This window comes from Beta vulgaris, chromosome 4 (genome assembly GCF_026745355.1).
Source record: "Beta vulgaris subsp. vulgaris cultivar EL10 chromosome 4, EL10.2, whole genome shotgun sequence".
Taxonomy (NCBI): Eukaryota; Viridiplantae; Streptophyta; class Magnoliopsida; order Caryophyllales; family Amaranthaceae; genus Beta; species Beta vulgaris.
The window spans coordinates 56,537,492-56,559,315 of record NC_079205.1 but is presented as its reverse complement, the minus strand read 5'-3'; the positions used below and the strand labels follow the sequence as shown (position 1 = coordinate 56,559,315).

The 21,824-nt window shown below is 35.5% G+C and overlaps 1 protein-coding gene across 1 annotated transcript; it reads left to right on the top strand.

Annotated features, from left to right (window-relative positions):
- The first annotated feature begins 515 nt into the window (after positions 1 to 515).
- On the top strand, positions 516 to 21,248 carry LOC104890594 (DNA polymerase delta catalytic subunit). Its single transcript, XM_010676136.3, has 30 exons — positions 516 to 856; positions 944 to 1,054; positions 2,914 to 3,020; positions 3,146 to 3,305; positions 3,617 to 3,812; positions 4,740 to 4,875; positions 4,998 to 5,135; positions 5,782 to 5,859; positions 6,109 to 6,200; positions 9,025 to 9,091; positions 9,168 to 9,239; positions 10,550 to 10,636; positions 11,533 to 11,652; positions 11,731 to 11,829; positions 12,157 to 12,264; positions 12,404 to 12,499; positions 12,641 to 12,706; positions 12,812 to 12,868; positions 13,087 to 13,174; positions 14,611 to 14,690; positions 15,160 to 15,273; positions 17,239 to 17,353; positions 17,463 to 17,635; positions 17,970 to 18,041; positions 18,457 to 18,531; positions 18,614 to 18,703; positions 18,792 to 18,952; positions 20,019 to 20,092; positions 20,179 to 20,266; positions 20,474 to 21,248. The coding sequence occupies exons 1-30, from the start codon at positions 607 to 609 to the stop codon at positions 20,559 to 20,561; spliced, it is 3,258 nt and encodes a 1,085-aa protein (XP_010674438.2). The 5' UTR covers positions 516 to 606; the 3' UTR covers positions 20,562 to 21,248.
- The last annotated feature ends 576 nt before the right edge of the window (positions 21,249 to 21,824 follow it).

Here is a 21,824-nt window from a genome sequence, read left to right as displayed (position 1 = left end):
CATAGGTCACTTGCAAATCCAATTCCACTGTTAACTTGCAAGGAGGGATCCCCAATTTCCCTCATTCCTTGCAATGGACTTCATCTTACCTTCAAAAAAAATGTTGTACGAAAATAAGATATGAATACGAATATATAGGACAAATAAGAAAATATAAATTGATGTTTATATTGATATTTCTCCTATAAAGAACTTTCCTTGAGATATTCAGAAAATGCGAAAACATTTCACATTTGAAATCAAGATGCAAGACTATGAAAGTCTCCGTGCAAATTACAGCACTAACAACATGGTTAACATAAATGCTATTTAACTTACTTCATTGGTAAAGTTTTATGTGGGCGGTGGGTGATATTCAAAACTTAGAATCAAATTTCATTTAAGGTCTTCTTCTTTTGGACTTATATATAGTAAGTTTAGTTTAATCCAATTAATTTAATTTCATTTCAGTTCAGTTCAATTATGGCGAGTTCAATTTAGTTCAATTATAAGAGGGAATTTGTGCCGAAGCCCAACTTACAAACATACCTCGCGCCTAAAAACATAACTGGCGGGAAATCTCTCATCTCTCTCTCTCTGTTTGTGTGTGTGTCAATTGTTGCAGCCATGAACGGCGGAAACTCAAAGAAGCGCACAGCACCGCAGCAACAACCTTCACCTGCGCAGCAGAAACACCATGCTGCAATGGAGGAAGAGGAATTCGACGAAGATGTATACTACTCACAAGACGGCCTCATCGACGAAGACACTCAAATTCTTCGCGACATCGAAGAACGTTCCGCCAAGAAGCTTCGTCTCTCTAAGTGGGCTCGTCCTCAACTTTCCGAATCCTACAAATCACAATCTCAGAGTATCGGTAATTATTTTCCTCTTTTATCAGATTCTAGGGTTTAGGCGAGGGTTTATTATTCAATGTGCATTTTGGGGGTTTTTCTTGTTGCAGTTTTTCAGCAATTGGAGATTGATTATGTGATTGGAGATTGTAATAAGGAGATTTTGTTAAATCGGAGTGGTTCTGCTGCGATTATTCGGATTTTCGGGGTTACTCGTGAAGGTAAAGAATGATTTTTTATGAATTTGCTTGCTTAATGATGCAAACTATACATTTTGGCAAACTTTTGTTTTGATTATATGAAACATGGTTTATAGGTGTGTAGTTAGGGTACAGTCTATCTGTTGGACTCACCTTTTTTTTAAATGTTTGCATTCTTATTGCACCTTACCATATTGAGCTTCTGGTATGATGGGAAGTTTTGGAATGAAATGAAGAATTATGTAAAACGAGTCCAAGGAGAAGATGACATAAGCTTGGAAATTCAAAGTTCAACCATCTAGTAGAAATGATTATTTCTTGTTTTTGATTAGACGGGTTGTGCCAATGTTTGGTCATATTATTGACATTTTGGGTGAGAAGAAGAGAATGGCAATTTTTTTTCCCTCTTTTCTATGAAGTGGCATTTAGTGGCAACATTCAATGGAAACTCATTCTGGGTTCAAAATTATAAAGAAAAGAGAAGACTGCATGCCAATAACATCGTCCCTTCTAATACGTAGAAGCTAGTGGGTTTTTCATTTCACATAAATTTTTTGCTTCATATTGTTCTCTCTTGAATTAGTCAAAGAAATCTACCTAGACACTTACATTTTTTATGGACATCAATGATGGAGGGAAAGGGAGGGGAGGCAAGGAGAGGGAAGGGGGAGGAAAGGAAGGGGAGGGAAGAGTGAGCTTGCAGTTTCTTTACAATTTTTTTTGACAAAAGAATTGGTATGGTTGATGTTATGGATAGAGGAAGTTGTTTTAAACTCACTTTAGAGATGTGAAAAACAAATAGGGACATCCACATGTAGGAAGAGTAGAATTCATTGTGAGAGAAGAGTATAATGTATAATGCTATGGTGGACAGAGTTTAAGAACTCTTTTGATCTTGAATTACTTTGTTCTGACCTATAGACATTTGATTGACATACTCATCGTAGTAGATTTTTACATTATTGTTAAATTTGTTGTTCAGCAGTGCCTCGTGCGTAAATTTTTACCATTTTGTGATTTTTTTTCCGTTTGCTACACGGTCTTGTATGTGTGTGGTGTGGGTTCATCCCAAATATAATATGCTTTTGTATGGAAATGGAGTTGAAACATATATTTCATTTGGTCTTGAGTCCATCTATTACAACTTGTGACTTGTTGTAATCTGATTAATGCTTCTCGTTTCACTGACATTGCTGTTTTAATGGGTACCTTCTGAACTTTATGAAATTCCATTTTTGCTTAGTAATTTATTTATTAACCAACTTATGGCTCTTAGAAACCGAAAATGGATGTTTTACTACGTATTGTCAACTTGAGATATAGCACACAAACATTTTGCATTTCTATATGGAAAGCTTTAAGTTCCATTATTTATGCAGTGCATATTTCTATTTGAGTGTTACTCTTAGATTTTAACATATACATAGACTAATGATTTTATTACTTCCCTTGTCCCCAAACAATTTTCCTCATTACTCTATCATTATGTCCTAGAAAAATTTCTTTTCTCTCTTCAAAGTTCAAAGTAAAAGTCAATGAATTTAATATTACTTTTCTCTCTTTATCACGCCAACCCTCTCTCTCTCTCTCAAAATATTGTTTTGTTATCTCCCGACTAAATCTTGCTGCTTACATTTTAATAACTATTCTTCAGAACTTTGTCAAAGTCAACCAGGAAGTTAATCTTAGGACAAGGGGACTTAGGGAGTAATAGTTATTAAGTGTGGTAATTTCACATTTTTCTGGGATGTATAAAGCCTAATTATGTTATCTATATTGCTTAAAGAGTCAGGGGGATATTTTATTTTTTAATTTTGCAGTCTTGGTGTCTGGATTTCTAATGAGCATCTAAATTTATCATGGTTTACTCTACCAAACAGGGCACAGTGTTTGCTGCCATGTACATGGATTTGAACCCTACTTTTACATAAATTGTCCGTTAGGGATGGGTCCAGATGATATATCCCGTTTTCATCAAGTCTTGGAGGTAATGCGTTTTTGCTTTGCTATTCCATATATTCTGTCACTGACATTATATGCCCCTAAGAGTTGCGGGGTAGAATATGAAATCAGTGACTCCATATGTGGCTTCTAATATTTATTGTGATTTAGGGGCGAATGAGGGAGGCAAATAGGAATGCCAAGGTTCCCCAATTTGTTCGGCGCATTGAGTTAGTGCAGAAAAGGAGCATAATGTATTATCAACAGCAAAGTTCTCAACCTTTTCTGAAAATAGTGGTTGCATTGCCTTCTATGGTTGCTACTTGTCGTGGTAAATACAAATTTTCTCAACTGTCCTATCTGATCCTGTCATCCTTTCCCAATGAAAAAGAGGAACAAGAAAATGAAAGAGATGTAGAAAGGAGATTGGGAAAAAGAAATATTATAAATTTTTGTGACAAAGCTAAATATGAATGATTTTTTTTGGCGTCGTCAGTAATCTATCTTATTAGGGTTTGACTTCCTATCGTTGCCATAGATTAGTACCCTTGTGTGTAGCCATTGTTTAAATTTCTTGTACGTGTATGCTTCTAGGTTTAGGGTTATGCATTGCTTAAATTGTGCCGTGTTCTAAACTGCCAGGGATTCTTGATCGTGGCATTCAGATTGATGGCCTTGGGACCAAGAGTTTTATGACATACGAAAGCAATGTCCTCTATGCTCTACGTTTCATGATTGATTGCAACATTGTTGGTGGAAACTGGATTGAGGTTCCTGTTGGAAAGTATAAGAGAACAGGAAAGAGCTTGTCTTCTTGCCAGCTGGAATTTGATTGCTTGTATCCTTTTTCTTTTAATTTTATATTTTAGGGTCTTGTTTGGCAGTAGCGTTTGAGGTAGCGGTTAGCGGTTTGACAAGATTAAAACGCTACTTAAGAAAATTATGAGTGTTTGTTGAGGTAGTGGTTGTAGTAGCGGGTAGTAGTTGGGAGTAGATTACGAATAGTGATCGTGGAACGTTATTACAAGTAATGTTTGAGATTTAGAGGTAGTGGTCTAGCAAATAAACACTATATAATAGCATAGGGTAGATTTATTAACCAATGTTTTTTGTTTCTTTTTCCTTTTACTGTTTATTAATTGTTTTATTTTATGGCAATTTAATGTTTTTTTTACAATAGCAGAGATGTAATTTAAATATTTATTTAAAGATAAAATATTTTACAAGTATATAAATTTTTTGGGGTTTGAATATTTTCTTAGATTCATACATTTTTTTCAGGAGCTAAAAAGTCGTACACTCCTTTTTGTGTAACTTCTTTGAAAAAATAAATATTGAATCTAACTATTGAACGAATATATGAAATTGTTGTAGTTCATTTCATATTAGAATAAATGTTATTTATTGTCTCTTACAATTTCAACATCTACTTTTGCCAAACACTTCTAATTAAACAATTAATTTTGCTAATCGCTGACAGCTAAGCCAAACACTTCTAATTAAACAATTAATTTAATCGCTGACAGCTACTAGTAGATAACTAGCAGCTACCCCCAACACCTACAGGTACAGCTACTGCAACCACTAAACAACTACTAGAATCGCTAGTTTTGACAAACATGCCCTAGGTATCTTATATTCCTGTTTGTGAACTATTTTCATGGATAACTTCCCTTCCCAGTGTATATGGAGGAACATAATTTCGGAACACAAGGCATCTTTTTTCCCGTCTCTTTTTTGTGGATTCCCTTGATTGTGCTAATAGATATGCAGACTTAATTAGCCATGATCCAGAAGGAGACTTTTCGAAGATGGCCCCATTCCGCATTTTAAGTTTTGACATTGAGTGCGCTGGTCGCAAAGGTCTTTTTCCTGAGCCCACTCATGACCCTGTCATCCAGGTAAAATTTTGTTTTCCACTTGCCAACCTAAATTATGGAATCACTTCTAAAAGCTTGTGGCGTTAGTCACTTGGCCCTGTTAATTTTGTAAGCTAACTCAAGTGATTTACTTCCATTGTTAGGTGGCGAATTTGGTAACATTACAAGGTGAAGATAAGCCATTTGTCCGGAATGTCATGACTCTTAAGTCATGTGCTCCCATTGTTGGTGTTGATGTCATGTCCTTTGACAGTGAGAAAGAACTGTTGCTTGCTTGGAGGGTAAAACTTCTCATCTGTGAAGATAGTTTCCTACTTTCTCTGATCATATTTTAAAATAATTCTTGATAAGTCAGCCTACATCAATAGGCCTGACCTTAAACCCCACAATGACTGATGCCTACAAGACCCTCTTTATAGTTTACTGCATCTCTTGGATATGGATACTTTACGTATGATAGTTTAAATTTGTTGTGAAAACATATAAAAGCTGATGCATCTGTGTGAAGTTATAATTTTCAAGTTCCCAAAATTGACACTCTGGAAGTGTCACAGAAACATGGGCTGTAAATGATGGGGGTGGCTAGATGAGTGATTTTTTGCTTGTTTGTGTTGTTTTGTGAGGTGAATCCGATTTGAACTACTATGGTACTCTTTCTTGGTTTGTTTTAGGCTTTTAGCTAAGTGGTGGTCGTCGAACTGAAAGATTGGAGTGATTCAGTTCAAGCAGTGCTTCATATGAGGGCTACATTGTTCTAAATGCTGTTTGGTGGTAGCTTTGTGACTTTCTTGTTGAATGCAAGATTGCAAGTCATCATCTTTTCCCTATCTAAGATACCAGCAACTTTTCGTCCTCCTTTGATGCTATACTCGACATAACATATGAGTTCTTTTGGCACATGATTTAATTTTTATGTTCTATCTACAGGATTTAATACGAGAGGTAGATCCCGACATAATTATTGGATACAACATCTGCAATTTTGACTTACCATATCTTATTCAGGTATATTTCTTTTTCATCTATCTAATTTTTCGTGTCACACTGACAAACATATGGATGTTTGGAGGGGTACACACAAAAACTTATGAAGAGTTAGATATACAGGTAGCAGTTGGACGCACATACACACACAAAAGTGATCAGTGTGCATTTGATGTTATAGGAGGCACCATATCGGCTTTAGGAATTCCTTTCATTCCCCAGCTTCCTGTAATTGTATAAAGGCCTTATATGACCCTATTTTAATGACAGAGAGCAACTGCCCTAGGAATTGCTGAGTTTCCTGTCCTTGGTCGCATAAGGAGCAGTAGGGTTCGTGTCAAAGATGCAACATTCTCTTCAAGGTGATCTTTCTATATTGAGGATTCATGTATTTTTCTTGAAATTCCCTCCGCCTCATATTATTTGCATGTTATTATATTTTGGGATGTCCCATCACTTCTGAAGTCTAAAATATTAGATACTCTCTAGCACTTCTTCATTAGAGCAGCAACATTTTTACTTGAGTCACGCACTCCCCATTTTTTTGAATTATTATTTTTAACTTTTAAAGGTCGGTGTCACAACACTTTTCCATTAGAGTTAGACCATTTCTTTGTTAGAGTCAAACCAATTTTCACTCAAAGACTCAAAGTCACACCTCTCAATTTTATTTATTTATTGATTTATTATTATTGTTTTATTATTGTTGTTGTTGTTATTATTATTATTATTATTATTATTATTATTATTATTATTATTATGATTATGATTATTATTATTATATTTTTTAAGGTTGGAGTCACATTACTTGCTCATTACTCACAAGTCACAACACTTCATCATTAGAGTCATAACGCTATTCACTTGAAATCATCCCCCAGATAATTATTTATTTTCTTTTTAATGGTAAGAGTCACAGCACTTCTCCAGTAGAGTCACAACTTTTCTCATTTCTCACATAAAGATGCATTCTCATGTGAACTTATATGTCTCTGTCTCTCTTTCTATATAAAGTTCACATGAGAATTTTTCTTATATGAGAACGTGAGGATAGTGGTATAGTCATCCATTTAGTAAATGTGTAATCCTTTATTAAGATATCACATGGTAATCCTATTTCGGAAGATTGGTCCACTAAGTCTTAGTGAGTCACCTTTGTGATATTTACCACTGGGATGATGCTTGATCACGAATTATAAGAACATTAAAAAGCGTGTTTCCAGAAATTACTTCAGTATCCACTTTGGGGAAATACCAGGATATTATCTGTTCTAAAACCACCAGAAAAAAATAGCTCGTGAAACTATAACTATGTTTTATACTCTTTGCTGCCTTTTACTTGGGAACCTTTTTTTTAGGGTTATGCTATATGCGGCCCTAAGGGTTGCATATAAGACATACATACACTACCTTAAATGGAAATAAGTTGTGAATTTATGGAAAAATTATGCAACAATCAATGTAATAAATGATCAATTAATACATATTCTTTTTTCATTTTTAGCTACTTATATGCAAGGGCTGCATATAGCTTTTCCCTTTTTTTATTTGACTCCTTATTTTGTAGCGTAAGGGGGAGGGTTATTGGTGTATAATTATGTTCCTTCATTGCATTATATGCTGAAGAGCTCATTTTTTTCCTTATTGGTGTATAATTATGTTGCCCAAAACTTAGAACCAAAGAAAATAAGCTATTATTTTGATCTCCATTTGCCTTTCTGTCACTTTGACATTCCTCCCCCTCTTCCCTCCCTTGGGTTCTCACTGACCTTAAATTTGGACCAGAAGAGTCCATTGCACTGCTACCCTAGGCCCACTTTCAAGCCCACATCTATTATGAAAAAATTGAAGTGCTAACATGCCTGAAAAGGCCTTGCAACTATACAAGGAGTTGTTAATCTTCAGAGAAGTATGCTTTGGTGTCTAGCTGGTACATTTCTATTTTGGCTTCCGCATTTGGTCATAAGGAAGGACTGATAAAATCAACGGGAGTATTACAAAAAATTGGCAAGATTTATCGAATATTTGGGCCTGTCGTGGGGTGTGTTAAAAATTGATCTGAAAAAGATGACTCTGTTTTGTTTGTTTAATATCTGATGGTGATGGAGGATTTGTTGATAATATTACCTGGTGTGATTTAGTATATTAACTTCTTGCCATTGAAAACATTGTTGAGGCACCATGTTAGCTTGAGACTTTGAGGGTCGTGGAGCTCAAATAGGAACATGCACCCACATGCATGTAGATGATGGTGCACCCCCCTTTAAACTAACCATTGGACCATATTTAGAGTCCATGGTTTATAAAAAGATGTTATTTGTTTCCTTAAATCGTGCAATTTCTTTTAACTTTTGAAAAAAACGGTTATTGATGTTATAATCCTTAAATAGGTTTATTACTTTTATCTAGAATATATGTTCTTTAAATTATAATTGTATCTTCATCTATTACACGTTCTCTTTGTATGACCCACTTTTTTATGACTCATGCTCTTTTAAAAATGTAGAATATATATATTTATTTATTTATTTGTTTTGAAGTGTGTTCTTTTTAGCTGGAATGTATGTTCTTTAAACTTAAATTGTATGTTCTTTTCATATGACACGTGTTTTTCAATGAATAGAGATTAGACATGTTTTTTAATTTAAAACCATGGTTTCTTTTGGTATGTTCTTCCATCTGATTTAGTTCTTTGTTTTCATCTATGATTTCTTAATTATTGTGTGAAATTTAAATTGTAAGTTGTGTGACCATTAACTCTATATAAACTCTTGAACAAGAAAATAATTCAAACTCTTTGACGAGATTCCTTTTGGAATTAAATCTAACCGATAGTTCTTGTAATATAAATCGTATGTTCATTTGCTATATGTTCATTTGATTATGACCTATGTTCTTTTATTAGTGGAAATTATACATGTTCTTTAATTATGAATTGCGTTCTTTTTACCTAGAAAGATTATTGCAAAAAGTTTGTGTTCTTTTATATGAAATATGAATGGTATGTTCTTTTCGGATGCACAATGAGCACTGTGCACCCTGCTGCATAATCCACGCTTTGGTCATCGAGTGGCCTGAAGTCAGATAGATCTTTTTTTCTCCTCACCCCCCCCCCCCCAAACCCCTTCTGATTTCACTTTCTCTTCAAAATTTTAGGATATCATTGAAACTTATGTTGTTTTACAGGCAGTATGGAATAAGAGAAAGCAAGGAAGTTACAATTGAGGGGAGAGTACAATTTGATTTGCTTCAGGTTTTGCTTTGTCCTTTGTTTGTGTAGGTTAACGCTTGCCTCAGATGTATAATCATGTTAATATCTTCTGCTGCAGGTTATGCAAAGAGATTACAAACTAAGTTCCTATTCTCTAAATTCTGTATCGGCACATTTCCTTGGTGAGCAGGTAATTCTAAAGCAACTACTAGCCAGGTCGTATGTGTAAAGTGTTAATTTCACGTGTTTATCGTGCTGAATTCTAAGGGCAGATTTTTTTTTTGAAGTCTGGACTAAATGATGCATTCTAAATCAATATTTTAAGGATTGCCCCAAGGACTTTGAATAATTATCATACTTCTTGTATGTTTGAATTGGTGGTATCAAATTGGGAACTAATGACAAAATTGTGCATCTATCGGGTTATTGAATGTCCAATATATCTAATTTAAGCTTCTTATTCATATCCCCTAAGACTATGTTTTCAGCTTATTTTATACTTCAGGAAGATCATATGGGAACTATTAAATTGTTTTATTTAAATATTCTAAAGCATACATCAAACTTTCTTTCTTTAATCACAAAAAGTTCCCATTTCCATTTATAAAATGCACATGCAAGCAATGGCTTAGGTCTTTTGTTCGGAAGAGATACAGTGCACAGAACTTGTATAGGCAATGCCTGCTTTTACCTAGCATCTAACATGTAAAAGATCTATGTGTATTTAAGTAATTTAATCGTGTTAGTTTTCTTCCCTTTCATCTATTACCATAGAGCTATCATGTTGTTTTTTGGTATTTGATAATTTCTCCTTGTTTAAGGTCAGTGTTCTAGAATCTCTCTTTGCTATTACTTTCTCTAGCTGCATAGATTGATCAAAATTGATGCAAAAAAGATTAAGAATCTATCTTTTTGTTCTCCGTGTAATACTTCTGTATATGAAAAAGCTGTTATGTTCCTCCGTAGGCAATTTGTTATAGTGCTTGTCTTCCCCATTGGACTCCCTGTCTGAATGGTGGATAGCTATTGTTCCTACATTTGGCTGTACAGTTAGCATGGTGTATATAAAAACGTTGTACGTAAGAACTTTGTTTGAATTGTAGCTCCTCTGAAATCTTTATATTCTGTACGTGTTAAGATGCTAATTTGAGGTGGAATAATGGCTTTCCTTATGACGCATGTAGGTAGAGGGAAGGTGTGACTTTTTGGGGTTAGCTAGTAGCCTAGTATTTAGTATGCTGGGATATTTGATGTGCAAGCCTTTTCAAATTCATTTAAAGCTTAATGCTTTCCTTCTTCAACTTTGCCTATTGGTTGGGAATATGTAGACTGGGGTGTTCTTTATAATCTACATCGTCTTCTATTTTTGTGATTTAGTTAATGCTTATTAAATATTAATTTGCTTGTTGCAGCATTAGAGAAGAATCAACTTTGGAAAAATTTCCTTAGCGAGCTACCATATACTTACGAATAATGCATCTGACATGATTTTCTTTGCAGAAAGAGGATGTTCATCATTCCATAATATCTGATCTACAAAATGGGAATGCAGAAACTAGGAGACGTCTTGCTGTTTACTGTTTAAAGGTAAACTATTTTAATTTGGTTAATTTATTTCATACGGAAATGTTTGATAATGTATTTGGGTGCTTTTTTCCCCCCTTGCTTGTACAACTCTGTGTGCGTGCTTATGTGCAGATACACATTATAAGAGAAGGTTTATGTTTTAGAATTATGGCTGAACCTTAAATTTCTTAGTGAAGGAACAAGCAGAAAGCAGATCATTCTTAAGATGCTATTTTGTAGAATGTTTTCTGTAAAGGATTGCTTTTAGTTCTGCAAGATAATCCAGGTTGTACAGGTAAGTGGATGATGTATTTGGTTTCCTCATGGTATGTAATTAGGCAAGCAAACTAACTTCAGCAATCAGCATTGTAAAGGTTGAGCAAATTCTTGAAATATATTCCTAATATCTATAAATATTGATTTTACATCATCCATGGGTATATGTTTTTGGCTTCATATTGGGATCTCATTGTTTAATTATGAGCAGACTTTGAACCCAAAGGTACCCTCGGTGAACATAACAGTCATATGAGCGGTACTTGTTTAACTAAACAAGGAAAAAAGTTGCTGGTCTCGGTTCATATAGACGCATGCTATGCCTAGTCTCTTGATTTGACCGACACGTAGCTGGTAACAGCTGGCGAGAAGCAAAAAGTAAGAAGTGTGCAGAAGTAATTGAACAAGTGGCAAGTAGAATACTAATTATTGGTATTATTGTCTAATAGATGTCAGTTGAGATGTTGTAGTTTTATACTTTTACATATTGAAAATTAGCTTCGACAGTTCTCAGGCATGTGCTTATGTATATGGTTGGGAAAATGGTAGCTTGTGAACCGATGTAGTTAGCATGGCTTGGTAGAGATTGCTTGGCAGTGAATGCTAAACATGGTGAACATGCTGTCTTTCATGAATTATAGGATGCTTACCTTCCTCAGCGGCTGATGGAGAAGCTGATGTTCATTTACAATTATGTTGAAATGGCTAGAGTGACAGGAGTCCCTATATCATTTCTTCTCTCCAGAGGGCAAAGTATTAAGGTAACATGCTTAATTTTTTCTGCCAAATGGTTCGCCTATCTTATGCTAGAGTCAACTTTATTTATTTTCGTTCTGCAGGTTCTTTCTCAACTTCTGAGGAAGGCAAAGCAGAAGAATCTTGTTATACCAAACTCTAAACAGGCAGGATCTGAGCAAGGAACGTATGAAGGAGCAACTGTAAGTTTGACCTTTAGACAGTCTTGTTTGATTCTTATTGGATTGCATCTTGATCTAATTAGATAGAATATACTGTTATTTATGAAATTTTCTTATATCTGTAGAAACAATAAAAATCGTCATCTCTCCTGCATTATTGGATTATGTAAAAATAGCAGAATAATCAATATTGTCGGGAATATGTCTAGTTTTTTGAATTTTTTTCCACTTTATTTATGTATATTGTGATTGTATCACTCTTGCCTGACTGTATGTGTGAACAATACTACTGGAAGCATTTATCTGTTAGTCTTTATCTTATTTTTTCTTTCGTTGTATTTGCTATAGGTGTTAGAGGCCCGAGCAGGTTTTTATGAGAAGCCAATTGCAACGCTGGATTTTGCTTCACTATATCCATCTATTATGATGGCGTATAATTTATGCTATTGTACACTGGTAATAACTTTTTGTTGGACAACAGGCATCACTGACTTCTATTACTTTTGTCCTGAGATATTCTTTGGTTTATCTAAGACATCCTGTTCAGGATATAATTTGCTTCTTATACTTGAGTTCCTTACATGTGCTTGTAAAGGTAACACCGGAAGACATTCGTAAACTCAATATACCTCCAGAATGTGTTAACAAGACTCCATCTGGTGAATCCTTTGTTAAGCCGGAGCTTCAGAAGGTACAGATTTAATTTCCCTACGCATTTACCATCCTCTTCCTGTCTACACTCTTAAGTCTTGACCTGCAAAGGCATCACGTTTTATGGACACCTCAAAATGGAAGTTCTGATAAATATTGCATGATTTCACCATTTTATTAGGGAATACTTCCAGAAATTCTTGAAGAGCTCATAGCTGCTCGTAAAAGGGCTAAAGCAGATTTAAAGGTGTCCTTTTTCAAACTTGGTTAACGTTCCTAATCTGAATCTTGTCTCTGAGATATGACTGTTCCTATCTTTCAACCCATTAATGATTATGTTGTTTGATCATAGGAAGCTAAAGATCCTCTGGAGAAGGCTGTCCTAGATGGTCGTCAGCTGGCCTTGAAGGTATGCCCAAGGCCTTTTCTTTCAACAATATATACGTTATTGTTATTCTTGTCACTTAGGATTAGCTGCTGAGAATGGTTGGTGTTTGTCAGATCCTTGTTTTTTGTTTTGTTATGATCTTTTAAAAGAGCTTCTTTCCAGTTTGCATCCTTCAGGTCTCATTTCTTGATTACAAATATTCTACCTCAACCTCTAATCTTATTTTGCCTTCCTTTCAGATAAGTGCAAATTCTGTTTATGGATTTACAGGAGCCTCAATTGGCCAATTACCATGTTTAGAGATTTCTTCGAGTGTCACAAGCTATGGTAATCTTAATTTTTTTTGCATGATCTTGTGTTTATCATCTTTTGTTGCAACTCTGTTTAGGTATCTAATTCAGCAATGTGAATGCAAAATTCACAAAAACTTTTGGAAGTACAAATTTGGAGGGGAAGGAGTGAAGATACTTTTGCATATACTATAGCATAGCACTCCACCCATCAAATAAATTAAAAAAATAACCATAGCGTTCCCTACGTTGACCAAAGTGCTGCTTTTAGAGGGTCACCTATAGCTTGCTATGGAGTATGGAGTGGTTAGAATTACACTTAGTCTTGTTTCCCTTACCTCCTCAATTGCATAGAGGTTGTTTTACTGGACTCTATCGGAGTTGGGTGATGCATACTCTCATTTTCTACTCTATTGGTAGGTGATTGGTCAATATCTGATTTAGTCATACGAGCAATTGAGCAAGATGCTGAATAGCAAACTACCCGAGTCAATAAATGTTAGTGTTCGAGCATGGCTCGGGCATAGAATGACATGCTCGAACGAGCTAATAGGTCTTTTGTTTGGGCTTGGGTCTTCAAGCATTTAGCTAGCTCGGGGTTGGTTCAAGCTCGCTCGCTTGGTATTTCGAGGCAACAATTGAGTCTCTCGAGCTGTCGAGCATTAGAAAACTTAATTAAATCAGTGAGCCTAGTGATACTCGTTGAAAATGGATTGTCACGATGATTTTATGAGTAATTTAACTAGATTCAATTTTGTCGCCAATGTTTTCCCGTAACAAGTACCTATGGCCATCTTTTATACATACACTTGCAAGTCCATGATTCCAAAGTCTTATCTTTATAAGCTTTTATTTTGCTTTCAATGATCTGCAGTAATTTTAATATAGTATTTCATTGTCGTGGTTATTTTTTTTGAGCTTGATCGAGTTATTAATGAGTTTGAGACGAGTTTTTAAATGAACTTAAATTTTTGCAAACGTTAACTAGTTGAATACAATTTGTGTTTACGTTTGGCTCTTTTACGGAAGGATTTTAAATTTTTTAATTGGTCTTGGCGTCTTGCTCATTTATTCAACAAATATGATTTGACCAAGCTTGTTAGCGAGCCATTCACAGACGTACGGCTTGTTGGAGCCCTATTTGGGTCTTGTTCTTTTTTTGCTTCTTTTTCCTGTTAATATTTTCCCTTTGTCTTCTGCGACTTACTCTTCGAGATGTTGAAGGCTTGAAGCTAAAAATATTAGAGCCAGAGCTCAAGGGTTACTTGGACTCAATGGCATAGGAGATAGGACTATGGTGCAATGATGCTTTTTTAGAGAGCTATATTTATGCCATATTTTTCCTTCTATATTGTTACTTTGCAAAGTATACATTCTTCTGTGTTCTGTCAATTGCCTTCTTTTCATAGTGTGCCATATAGGAGATCGTTATATTGGTTTATCTATGCTTATGAGGTGTCTTTCATTGTACAGGTCGTCAGATGATTGAACATACAAAGAAGCTTGTTGAAGATAAATTCACTGTTGTTGGAGGCTATGAGCATAATGCTGAGGTAAATCATACCCTCTTAGTTCTGTGAAGTCCATCAGGATGAATTATTTTCTTATTTTTGTCATAATTGGATGTTCCTTACTATGACTTCTCAATTTCTTTGGTTGCAAACTCATAATGCTTAAGATCCCCATTTTTGTCAATTCCAAAGTGATACTGTCTATACTCTATAGTTTCCTCTTTGTGCAGTGGAAGTGAAAAGGAAGATTTTTTTCTTCTTTTTTTTTCTAGTTGTGCAGATTTTACATTTTATTCCACAAGATTTCCTTTTCCATGTTTGTTAATTGTTGCCTCAATTATTGCACTTATTATGTCATAACATTTCTAGTTTCAGGGTCTTATGTTCAATAATATGGTATTGCTTGTGGTGTTTTTGTTTTAAGAGAATTTCGGTGCTGTATATTGTTTATTAGACTTATTACTTTTTTCCATTTGTGATTTTTGAATTAAGTTGCACTTTTTCAACCCAGATTATCTATGGAGACACAGATTCAGTTATGGTTCAATTTGGTGTTTCCACTGTTCAAGAAGCTATGAAATTAGGAAGGGAAGCTGCTGAATATATAAGTGCCACTTTCACAAAGGTAAGTCGTCGTCCATACTTACTAGTATTCCTCCATGTAATACTGCTGATTGTTGAGTATAGTCTCCTTATATCGCTTGGATATTTGGAAATTAATTTTGATAATATAATTACAGTGCTCCATTTTGTACAAGACGATCTTCCTGCTATCCTTTTTTGGGGCTGCTCTCCAAAGATATTCTACTTACCTTAAATGTAAGGGTATGTTCAGCAAAAATTAGCTGTTGTAGTAGCTTAGCTTTAAGATTAGCCGTTAGCTGTGGCCTGTGGGAGTAGCTGTTAGCTATAAATAGGAGCTGACACTTAGAGCTTGCTGTCAAATTAGCTGTTTGAATATGTATTCGGCACCAACTAGCTGTTGAAATACAAAACTAAATAGGATATGGAACTTTATAACTTAATTTGGTAGTTTTGCCAACCACTACTTCAAAAGCTAGTTTTGTTAGGTTTCGCAAAACACTATTTAAAAAGCTAGAAGATACCAATAATGCCATTCACCAGTTTTTGATTAACACTAGTATCGGAATTTTACAGTGTAAAAGCTACTCCAAAACCCGATGTTGGAGATGCTATAAAGTTACCCTTCCCATGGACTTGAACCTCCACCTTCTGTCTCTACTTTTTCTCTTTTATTGCTTTATCATTTTTTCGTTTACAATTGCAACTTTTTATTTTCATTTACTCAATCTCTATCCAATTATCCATTTGAAAATTTTATTCTCATTTTAACCATTTTCTTAATCTTTGTGCCAAAATCTAACATGAAAATCTTATGAGATTAGAGGTAGTAATTTGGTTTTCTTATTAGATAAATAAGTGTTAATAAATTATATCTGTTTCTTTGGGAGAAACTTAAGTAGAACTTATGTGTTTGAATGTCCACATTTTTGATGAGAAATTGGCAACTCCCTTACTTTTCCAATCAGTAAGCCCTTCATTCACACAATCCTTGTTCTGGCTGAGTGGACTACATCCTGGAGTCAAGAGTCATATTCATGAAGCCTACGGTCAAATGGTTAATGAAGAAAAAACATCAACTGGCTACCCTGCAAAAAGAGACCGACACTAATACTATGATACTGTCAAATCTACGTAATAAATGTATTAGCACTCAGCCATAATGCTAGATAAGTGTTTTCGTCAGCAACTTGAAATTAGTTATGAGTTTTGAGTTCCTTGAGATGTTAGAAATCTGACCTATATGTAGTCCATGCTTCTAATATAAGCAACTGGCTCTCCTCCTGACTGTTTGTTCCAATCATAAGACTTGCTTGACTCAAGTGTGTGTCAATTGGACTAGGCGGAAAGGAAAAAATGGAGCAAGCTAGGTATAAAGAAGCTGATCCCTTTTCTCCGATATACTGCCTCTAGTCATAAAGTGCTCCAGATGGTTTCGCATATGGAGAAATGAGGGGGCAGGGAAAGGAAGAATTATATATTCTTGGAAGAAGAGTAGGCTGAGTTCGAAGGTTGAGGGGGCATGATGCGAGGATTCAGGAACAGTAGATAAGTATGTATGTGCATGGAAAGAAAGATTTGCTTCAACTTATTATCTTAACCTTAGTGGAACTTCTTTTCAATTTATTCATGAAGGTGTTTCTCTCTTTTTGTCTTCTGTTCTGATGGCCTCTTTCTCCTTTTTTCTTATTATCCCTTTTAAGTGATCTGAAAGGCAAAGATAAATTTGACTAATCGAACTTAGTCTAAGTTGATGGGATTGAAACATTTCATGGAGTGTTTTCACTGATGGACCAGAATATTCACCCATAATCTCATTTTAACAATTTGGTTAAACTTTCAAAAGAATTGAGTCTTAAAGTGAGAACTTCACATTTTAGTGGTTGGCTGAAAGTTGAGAATGTTACAGACTTTTGGTTTAAAAAGACGTGATCCCTGTGCATTTTTGACTGTTTTCTCCCTTGCATTGCTCTTTGTATTTGAATATACATTTGTATGTCAATTGCAGCCCATCAAGCTGGAGTTTGAGAAGGTTTATTATCCATATCTGTTGATTAGCAAGAAGAGATATGCTGGCCTTTTCTGGACAAACCCTGACCAATACGACAAAATGGATACCAAAGGTAATTACTGGGATAATTTGTGTTATTTTTTTTGATTTCCTAGTTATGGTTGTCAATTGAGTATTAATTTTCTGTTCTTGTTGCGTCATTTGTCAAATTTCATTAACAGGAATTGAAACAGTTAGGAGAGACAATTGCCTACTCGTCAAAAACTTGGTTACTGAATGCCTTCATAAGATACTTATTGAAAGAGATGTCCCAGGAGCTGTCCAGTATGTCAAGAGTACCATCTCAGATCTTTTGATGAATCGTCTAGACCTGTCTTTGTTGGTCATTACAAAGGTGGGAAAGTATGAATCATGATTATAACAATGTTATTCTATACTCCCTCTGATCAAGTATAAACTGGTTTAGCATATTTCACAAATATCAAGAATTTATTGTCTTGATATTGAACCCATAATTTTTTTAAAATATTATAAAATCACACTTAATATTGTGTTGGTATTGTAGGACATATATTTTGGAATTAAAAATATTTGTTGAATCTGCATATATTTTGGATTGGGGAGAGTGATATTTTCCATGAAGCTTGCCTACTCTAATTATTATTGTGGGTTCTCTGAAAGTTTTCCTTTCTTCCCCTTCTGGTTTAGCTGATATCTGTTTCTTTCAGGGTCTAACAAAAACAGGGGAAAACTATGAAGTAAAAACAGCTCATGTTGAGCTTGCTGAACGCATGCGTAAGGTGTGTTTTCTGATATATTGCATATTGGCCTCGTAACTCTTGATGTCGCTGTTGCCTAAAAACTAAATAAAGATAGAATTCTAAAAGCTGTGATCTATGTCCTCAGGGATGTCATTAAGGTTTTGTTAGCAGAATCCCTGCAAATTAGCTCAAATGTATGTTTATATATTAAATTAATGGTTGCTCATGATAATGATTCATGATGACGAGTTGGGGGGGGGGGGGTTCTCTGGCCGTTGAGATAATTAACATCTAAAGGAATGAAGAGCTGTTCATGTGAACGGTACTGAGGGGTGGAGTACTGGAGGGATAAAAAGTTAGCTGAGATGGTTCATCTATAGAATGAGATTCCAAACTAGAATATAATTCTATTAAGTATGAAGTAGCTAATCTTTTTTCTCCCTTAATATGTCAGCGAGATGCTGCTACTGCACCCAGTGTTGGTGATAGAGTACCTTATGTCATTATTAAAGCTGCCAAAGGTGCCAAGGTACGTGTGTGCCCCTAAATCGTTTATATTAAAATGTAGGCTCTGAAATGCAGGATATTAAATAATGAATTATTATCAACAGGCGTATGAAAGATCGGAGGATCCAATATATGTGCTGGAAAATAATATACCAATAGACCCTCAATATTACCTTGAAAATCAAATTACCAAAGTAAGTAATCAATAGCTCGATACGATATCCCTGTCAAATTTGATTTCTTGTATGAAGTTGTTTCTGATGGTTGTTGCAAATCTTGTAGCCAATATTGAGGATCTTTGAACCAATTTTGAAAAATGCAAGCAGAGAGTTGCTTCATGGAAATCACACAAGATCCATTTCCATCTCCACTCCTTCAAATAGTGGCATCATGAAATTTGCCAAGAAACACCTCACATGCATTGGCTGCAAAGCATTGATTAGGTAGTTTTTGTACCACTCCCTGTTTACCTATTTCTACATTAGACTAGCTTATAACATCTATGCTTTGTGACCTCCCTCACTTCCATGGGTGAAGAATTGCTTTCACTATTTAATAGTGTGGGTTACATGCTGGTCATGACAATATGCTGGATCTAAAATGCTAAATACATCAAGTGCCTGTTTCGCGTCTTTTTTGATGGATATGTGACTGTTGGCTAATGGAGTTATTAGGAGTTTAGGGTACCTGGTCTGTTTTTTTATTGGATATGTGACTGTTGGCTAATGGAGTTATTAGGAGTTCAGGACCTGGTCTTTTTTTTATTGGATATGTGACTGTTGGCCAGTGAAGAGTGTAATGTTTAGAAATCTTCATAATCTGAATATGAGCTTGGCTCCATTTGATCGGGTGTAAAACATTTTCAGTGTAAAATACTTTTTGTGGAAAACAATTTACAATGGAAAACACAATTCCCAAATTAGTTTTCCGTTGTTTGGTTCCATGTAAGAAAAATGATGAAAAGAAAGGAAAATAAAAAAGAAAGTAAGGAGGTAGGGAGAGGAGTGAAGGAGAGATAAGAAAAATGAAGGAAAGCAGGGGAAAATGGTTTTCCATCATTGGAAGAGCAATTTTACTCCTAGGGAAATGGTTTTACAAACTAAATAATGTAAAATTGAAAATAGAGGAAAACAGTTTTTCAGGAAAACATTTTACGCCTTACCAAACGGAACCTAATTGTCTGAGAGTGGCTCTGTTGTGCAGACTGACAGTTGTTAGTGCAGATATGCTACCTCTGTCATTAGCTATGTGCGTTTTGCCAAATGAGTTTCCTATCTAACCAGACATGCCAAACTGCATGGTGTTTTATATATTTACCCACAATCTCTTCTTATTTTCTTGCATTTTTTTTGTCATGGCGTATCTTCAAGCTGTTTAGTTCGTCATGCTCTATTGCAAGATATTTTCAGTTTCTTGACTTTTGTGTCTGATTATATATTGTTCCCTTCTTTTGTGGGACACTTCAGTCTTGAGATTTCTTTTTGACATATTTACCTGGTATTGGATTAGTGGCTCCAACAAAACCCTTTGCTCGCATTGCAAGGGAAGAGAAGCTGAGCTTTATTGTAAGACAGTGGCCAATGGTATGTAAGATAACACTCATATTTCCATCTACCATTTAGATTTAAATTCACGGTGCTTACGGTTGGAAAACATTATCTCCTTACAGTTTCAGAGCTTGAAACACTTTTCGGGAGGCTGTGGACACAATGCCAGGAGTGCCAGGGTTCCCTTCATCAGGATGTGCTTTGTACAAGGTCTGAGCTATTGCACCTTTATTGCTTCCAACTCCTCCCCCCCCCCCACCCACCCCCCGGGCAAATTGTTTTGTATGCTCGTCACCTTGTAAACACAAGCCTGTTCCAATGTTGTCAATTGTTGACTGCTCTGATGCTTCTCTTGACTCAGATCCTCTCTATAACTCAAAATGCATTACTCATGTTGCATTTTTATTTTTCCTTCAGTCGTGATTGCCCAATATTTTATCGGAGAAAGAAAGCACAAAAGGACATGGGTGAAGCCAAGGTTCAGCTAGATAGATGGAGCTTCTGATCAAGGAGGTTGCAAGTTTGCAACTCTGTACAGTTAGTTTTCCTCAATGTACCATTTCCTTTGTAAGGCTCTTTGTTGAGTAACTTTTATATGGTCATGTAACGGAATGCGAGAAACTCTGGTTGAAGTGGTCGAAATGAAGAATTCCTTGCCACTGGGTCAGCTCAAGGATGTTATCAGCGATGAAGTGAAACTCAATTTATTGTCGTGCCATAAATATCATCCGCTTCATTTACGACAAGATTAATTTATGGTCCCTAAGAGATACAGGCAAGACTTTTGGCGCCCTGCTCAACCTTCGGATGCACGAGAGTGAGGAAGGGGGATAACAGAGTCCACGTTTTTCTACATTTTGTCAATCATGTGAAAGAGATGAAGTTCCCTAGTGGCATCCGAAAGAAGTCGGATAATTACTGAGTCGGACAGGATTCAAAGTTCAATATTCAATATCTGGTTCCTACCTGTAAAACCATTCCAGTCATCCATAGTAGAACTTAATATCCCTGCGTCAAGCAATCTGCTATTATCTTTTGTACATAGAGTGTAGATTTCTGGAGTCATTAGAGTTGTGTAGGATTGAGCTATTCGCTTTTTGTTGACGAGATTAAGGATGTCGGTTTGCAACTAGCTTTGTAAAACAGAGGTGTCTTCAGTGATCAAAAATATAATTGCTCCATGTGTTAGCTAGCTTGTGTTATTATATGGCTGACTGAAATGTAGGCGCGACATGATTTTCAGTACATCTGTAGCATCGTTCTCTCTTTTTTAGCTGTTAAAAAAAATAGTTTTTTCTGAAATACTTAACATAACAGAGCAGCACAGCTTAAGTCAAGATGTGGCTCGTCTTTGCACGCTTAAACTAACAGTAGCATACTAGCATATTACAGAGCCTTTTGTAAGATGACTTCGAAAATATCAGCCACAAATTTTCGCAAAAAGGAAAGCGATAAGTCGATGGGTGGGTGGCAGGTTCAAGGGTACTAATTGAGTTGACGGGCTCAAGGGGTACTAACCAAGTTAAGATGCTTGTGAGCTATTTATACTCAATTCAATCAAAGCTCGACTCAAGATAACTCCACATGAACATAAACTCAACTCAAAACCTTCACGACTCCAATTGAGCAAGAAATAGCCCAACTTGAAAAAACTTGTAACTCAATAAGTTTTTTGACTTTACTTTTATTTCAAACTTATTTATTTATGAAAAAATTGAGTTGTTTTTGTTATAATATAAGGTAAACAGGTTGACCACTCAAATTGGCA